This window comes from Pinus tabuliformis, chromosome 4_1 (assembly GCF_031772625.1).
Source record: "Pinus tabuliformis cultivar Carrire ecotype Pingquan chromosome 4_1, CPIR1, whole genome shotgun sequence".
In the NCBI taxonomy this organism is placed as follows: domain Eukaryota; kingdom Viridiplantae; phylum Streptophyta; class Pinopsida; order Pinales; family Pinaceae; genus Pinus; species Pinus tabuliformis.
In genome coordinates, this window is record NC_142303.1 from 786,785,605 (window position 1) to 786,792,477 (window position 6,873).

General features: G+C 34.2%; 1 protein-coding gene across 1 annotated transcript; it reads left to right on the forward strand.

Annotated features, from left to right (window-relative positions):
• Positions 1 to 640: 640 nt before the first annotated feature.
• Positions 641 to 2,639, forward strand: LOC149178550 (uncharacterized). The gene is made up of 2 exons (XM_089422138.1): positions 641 to 2,161; positions 2,298 to 2,639. The coding sequence occupies exons 1-2, from the start codon at positions 641 to 643 to the stop codon at positions 2,637 to 2,639; spliced, it is 1,863 nt and encodes a 620-aa protein (XP_089278264.1).
• Positions 2,640 to 6,873: the final 4,234 nt, after the last annotated feature.

Sequence of the window (6,873 nt, forward strand, 5' to 3'; positions counted from 1 at the left end):
TTATATCATAATATTAAATATTAAATTTTCATTTAATAAAAAAAATTGGATTAAAAAAATAAATATTGTACAACCATATTAAACCAATACTAAATTTTATCACACGTACCTCGCAGTAAGTGCATTGAATCTTTTTCATCGATTCACTAGAATTCATTGAACCTCAAATTCATATAATTAATTTTTACTCTCAAATCCTACTATATGAAAAAGAATTTTATAAATCCAATATATATGATTATGTATTGTCCAATAAAAAAATTTTGGTCCTCTCATCTTTCATGTCTAACTTTTGTATAAATCCAATATATATAAGCATGTAGAACGACATAAATATTTTTAGCCCTCTCAACATCTCAACATTAATGTCCTATAGCTATTTTTTTAGTTAATTTGACAATTTTTTATATTTTAATATAACAATTAATTGCAAAAATAAAGAGATTATGTGACATGTACTTTATTTTTTAATTTAAATCACTTCCCTAATGCCCACGACATACCATTGAGTTAGCTTTGTTCACGTGATGATCTGGTTTTGTTACTAAGCTCTCTCTGCGCACATGATAAAGTGGGTACAACACTGTGTTGCTTCTATAATCATAGACCGAAAACAGCGACGAGCAAGGTTGTAGATTATATGAAAAAAGCTTCTCTAATTAAGCAATTTAATGAACTTGAAAAGCTGAGAAAAATTGTTGAAGGTTTAGTTCAAGCTAACAACAATCCTAGTGGATTGACAATTGGTGGTCCACACTTTTATTCTCAACATCAAGTTTCTGTTTCTCACCTTCAAAACTTATGGGATGTAAAAGGAAGGGGAAATCTCGATGCATCCATTGGACGATTTTTTTTTGCAAATGGCATATCTTTTAATGTTTGTAGGTCTCCTTATTGGAAAGAAATGGTAAGGGATCTAGTTAGCAATGCTCCTAAAGGTTACAAGCCTCCTAGTTATGAAAACATGAGGACAACCGTGTTATCTGAAGAGAGGGCTCGGGTTGAAGCTAGACTTCAAGACATTAGAGATAGTTGGAAGGAATCTGGGGTCTCCATTGTCTCAGATGGTTGGACAGATGTTAACCATCGTCCCCTTATCAATATTTTGGTTTCGAGCCCAAAAGGAGTTTTGTTTTTAAAATCCTATGATACTACAGGAAAGACAAATGATGGTCCATATCTAACAGGTCTCCTCAAAGAGGCAATAGAGGAGGTTGGTAGAGAAAACGTGGTCCAAATTGTTACAGATACTGCCTCAAACAATATCCTTGCTGGTGGGTTGATTGAGGATGAATATCCAACAATTTTTTGGACTCCTTGCTCTGTGCATTGCTTGAATTTGCTCCTGAAAGATATTAATAACATTGCATGGGTTGATAAAACTATAACTGAAGCAAAGATGCTACAACACTTTATTATTAATCATGCAGCATCCATAGCAATTTATAGGAAATATGCAAAACTTCAGCTTCTTCGATGTGCCGAGACTAGATTTGCATCTGCTTTCATTATGCTTCAACGCCTTATTAAAATGCATCAATCTTTGAGAGAGATGGTGGTATCAATGGATTGGCAAAGGTGGAAGGGTTTTCATACTGGGGATGGCCTAAAAGTTGAGGACATCATTATTGGTCTTTCTTCAGAGAATTTTTGGAGGAGAGTGGAGGATATTGTCACCTTTATTACACCTATTGTTTCCACCCTTCGCATATTTGATAGTGATCAACCATGCTTAGGGGATGTCTTTGAGAGCATGGATCAAATGAGAGAGAAGATTCATGACATAATGGAAGATGAAAATTCTAGGATTGACAAAGACACCAGAAATGAAGTGTGGGAACTTAGTCTGACAAGGTGGAAAATGCTTCATAGCCCTCTTCATTCAATTGCATTTTTACTCAATCCTAAATGGTTTCATAAGAAACCATCGTCAGATGTAGAGGTTATGCAAAACTGGAACACTTTTATAAGTAGGTGTTACGATCGTCAGGATCGCACTGCTTTACGGTTTGAGCTAGGAAAGTATTTGAGATCAGAAGACCACTTTGCAAATGAAGATTGTGCATACAACAGACAACAACTTGGACCCATCGACTTCTGGATACAATATGGTACAGGGACCCCCTTGCTTCATCGTTTGGCTATCCGTTTGCTTTCACAGGTATTCTTAATAACAAATACCTTTAATGTATTGATTTATTGTTTAAACAATTAATTCTAAAGCTCATTTTGGATTATTTATCTTATAAGATTTATTGATTGACTATGACTAACATAATTTTAATTTTATTATACAGGTGACTAGTTCCTCTGCATGTGAAAGAAATTGGAGTGAATATGCTTTCATCCATTCAACGAAGAGGAATCGCCTAGGCACAAAAATGGCACAAGATTTGGTGTTTGTACACTCAAATCTACGTTTGTTATCTCGACAACAACTAGAATACAAAACTGGACCCACGAGAATGTGGGATTATGGTGGTTCACAAGATGACGAAAATGATGAGCTTCCACTTGAGGTGCTACAAGACAATGCTGAAGACATGCTTGATGATACCATGAAGTTTATTGACCAAAATAATTCTTTTGGAATTGGCTCAAGCTCAACAACTATTCCAGAAAATGAGCTTCAAATCTAGATTATTAGGTTTACTTGCATTTTGATATGAATTGTTGGAAGTGACTTTAGAGATACATATATATTCAAAAGAACAAATTTAATTATTTATATTTCAAATCTCTTATTCTTATCAATGTTTTCTATTTTCTTGGAATTAATGATGGCTAAATTTTTTGATCTACAAAATTATCACTTCCTTCTTAAAACTAAATTAGTATTTACAATTGTTTTTTTACAATTTCATGAGCAGGAACATTACAGGTTTATGATTAATGCTTTGTTTATATTGTTCACCTTTAATATGGTGTTTTTCTCTCTCCTCGTTTCTTATATGCGAAACCTCCAAACCTTTTCTCGTACCGTTCTCGTTTTCCGTTCCGTTTCCCGTTTCTCATTTCTGGTAACATAGGGGAGCAGCTGAATTGAGAACCCAGAATCTCATTCTTTTCCTACAAGGACTATAGCGCTCGTAGGATAGGATTATTATCACGTTAACCTGGATAGGCCACTGGCACCGTTTTCGCTAAGAATGCCTAGTGCAAATAAAAATATACAAGTATGTAAATTCAGATAAAAGAAACCACATGCAACAGGTAATTGAAAATAACAAAGAACAATCGATTCGAACAACAATTTATGGAAAACAAGGCATTAGACAAAACAAGCGATTAGAACAACTAACCTTTTCGACCAAAAAACTACTATAATTGCCACACTCTGACTGCTTAACAAAACACCCACCAGTTGTTGCAACCACGACCAAGAACCTACAGCATAATCCAGTTAAGAATCAAGCAGCAAAAATTTCAAAATAGCAACCAAAAAATTTCAAAAGAACATGAAAAATAAATAGAAAAAAAAAACCTTGCAAAACTTTGTCGCCTCTATTTCTTGTTTCTTGCACAGTCACCAGACAGCTCTAGAGAATACCCTGGCTTTCTCCAAACCACGACACACCTAAATTTCTTTTAGGCACTGACACAACAAAACGAAGAAATTTTCAGCTCTAGCCACAGTAGACACTGCTCACCTGAGTCCCTAATGCTTAAACACCAAGCCTCTATACCAATAACCACATTGTGTAGTGGGAGGGACAAGGGCTCAATGAATAGAAACTCAATACAAGGGCTCAACGAACACAAACATAATTGAAAACCAAAGGAAATTGAATGACATCTGATAGCAAATAGAAAAGAGCGTGAATTCAATGCCGAGGACGCTTTGGAGCTCCAAGAAATATTTTGCGTCGTCGCAGAGCAATCCACAGACACTACTCACTCGAATAAAAAGAAGCACAAACGAAGCCTCCATTAAGCTATATTAAGTTTTCCCAACTGCTGTTTACAATTACGAAAGTGAACTGCAGTTATTTATTTAATTTCTGGAAATCAACTGCAGTAATTTCCTTAAATTACGGAAATCAACTGCAGTTAATTAATTTCTTGTTGGGAGCTTCTGAAGTGGTCCATTACTCCATCTGGAATTGTCTACCATGATCTATGAAACACCTGACACATAGCCAACAGAAGCCTGATGGAAGCTTGGCTATACATATTTCTATTTGGTCCCCAAGCTTGCATCTATGTTACCAAAAACGCTACGGAGGAAACGCCGTTTTGTACGGTCGTTTTCGTTTTTCAATACAGAAACCGGTTTCTCCTGAAACGAATTGTTTTTGACATCGTTTTCTGAGAAACGTTGTTCTGGTTCCTTTGTAACACTGGTCTCATTTCAATTGTCACGCTGGTCTCATTTCAATTGGACGTTGAGCAGAATAAAAAAACAAAAGATTGGTTTTCCGAGAAATGTTGCTAATGTTGGTTTTATTGTAATGTTGAGCCCAATTTAAAAAAATGAAGGTTGGTTTTGTAGATAGTTTTTAGAAGCGGTTTCATGGTCTATTGTACTTAGTCTAAATTTTCTTAAACAAAATTGTCTATTTAGAGATTTTGTTTGTTAAAATTATATTATTGGGATGTGTTGTCTATTGTTATGTCATGTTTTTGTTATGTTATGTTTTTTAATGTTTTAATTAATTTTTCTTAATTTTTGTGTTAGTTTTATTTAAAAGTGTATTTAGTGTAGGGTTTCTTTTATGGTTTTATTGTATTTAATATTTAAAAGTTGTTTTTTTATACAAAACTATAAATTTAAATGCACACAGTTACATTATATATTATTTTTATTATTATAAAGATTAATTTTTATTATAATGAGTTAACAATAAAGTCTTCCTTTTTTCTATTCAAAATGTCAATGGAGGGAGCAACACTTCTTTGTATAATAAGATAGTTGAAGGTAGTAATAGTTCTAAACAATTCTCTACTTTTCGCTGAATTCCCCAATCCCAATGGAGCTCAATTTAATCTTCACCATCCTATTACCCACTAGGGAAACTACATCCTAGTAGTTGCTTACCAAATACTACAATATAGCCCAAATTTGAGGTCCGCTCAAATAATATGGGAGAATATACACATGATATGTGAGATCATGTACTCATCAGGAAATTTCTAGGGATATGGCATTCAAAAAAATCCCACTCTCACTAGGTCCAAATCAAATGGAAATGGAAAGGTCAAATCAAGCTTGAGTTCAATGTCAAAGGTTTCTTCACTATTAGAGGATCAAACATGGGTATTTGAGAATGAACTATATAAGCAACACAAGCTTTGTTTCTCACTATGAATATTCTAGAATGGTCTATGTGAGCAACTAAAGCCTATGGGCAACTATGTATGAACCACATTATTGGAGAATGCGGATGATGTGTGCTTTGTTTTATGTTTTTCACATTTTTCTTGTTTTTTTTTTCTCTCTCCTCGTTTCTTGAATGTGAAACCTCCAAACTTCGTTTCTTGTCCCGTTGTCGTTTCTCGTTTCGTTTCCGGTTTCTCGTTTCTGGTAACATAGGCTTGCATCTCAATCCCCTTCAGTTTTACACCATCAAGTTGAGAGAGCAGAGCCTGGAAGTGCCTTCAGATTTTCTGTAGTGATTTTTTTTTTTTGGGTCTCCATTACGTTTCATAGCTTGAACAAGAATGCTCTCTGTTTGGGCATTTATCTCTCCTCATAATAGTTCTAGGATTTGCTTTGGCGTATTTTTCTTAGGCATGATCCTTGATGTTGTTCGATTGTGGACAACTTGCTGATGTTTGTTTTTCATGCACGCGTCCTTAAATGGTTTCAGGGTCATTTCAATAACTTTCCAGCAGTGTACTAAGTCAATACGAAGCTGCCTATGTGTGATTAGAACCTTTATTGTTTTATGGGCTTTTCTGGCGGAGTGTTTTTTGCCTAACTGTAAAATATAAAAATCTGAGTTGGACTGGTACTACAAGTGTGTCGCGTAGCTTGTGGCTTGGATTTTATAGTGGATTTGCTAAATACCCATTGTGAAATCGAGTTTGACCAAAGAGATTTGTAAATGCAGCCTTGCGTTCCAATACTACAGCATTGACTATGATTATGTTCCGTTGCATTTGAAATGTTAATAGCCAGAGACTCTTATCACTTACCTTGTGGTGTTCATAATTAACATTGTTTTTTTTGTACAATCAAATTGGGTGCGGGTTTTACAACCAGTCACTTGTTTCTCTCTTTTATCCATCCAAAGTTCTGCGAGACTATCGGCTGCCTCAAGCATAGTGAAAACACTGGAGTAGCATCAATGGCTGGAGGTAAGTATTCTTGGGCATCCAGTTTTTACGATTCTTTACAATAAGTAATTATTCGGCATTAAAGTTTTATTTTTAGATTCTTTTAAGTATTTAATTCAGCATATTAAAGGATCATTGTTTATCTCACATTTGGTATAAGAGCCTTAATTTATCTCTGCCTTGATGTGTGCAAATTTACAACAGTTCTTTAATTTTATTTTATCTTGTGAGGAATTATTGCCGTAATTTACAGTAATACTGATATTTATTGAAGTTTTTACTCATACTATGTCACTCACTTATAGTTCTGGTTATATTAGTACGAATTAATATGGAGTTTATTTAAAATATCATTTTGACTTATTCCTTTCACAAAACATTATTTTTACTCTGGTTAAGATTTGTTTATAATTTTATAAGTAAATTTTTAAGTGTTTCGTAAGTGCGGTAATTGTTTCCGCTTTTCATATTTTTTAAATTGCTTCATATTAAACTATGTATACGCCATTTCACTTAGCATGAAATGTGAAGTATTGTGTATAGTTGTGTTTATGCAATTTATGTAAGAAATAATGTCTAGTGATCCATATAATT

What these genes read in the sequence shown, in the direction of transcription:
- LOC149178550 (XM_089422138.1), top strand. Translation starts at nt 641, where the DNA reads ATGAAAAAAGCTTCTCTAATTAAGCAATTTAATGAACTTGAAAAGCTG. An exon ending in CTATCCGTTTGCTTTCACAG is followed by an intron (nt 2,162 to 2,297) that starts GTATTCTTAATA and finishes TTTATTATACAG; the next exon opens with GTGACTAGTTCCTCTGCATG.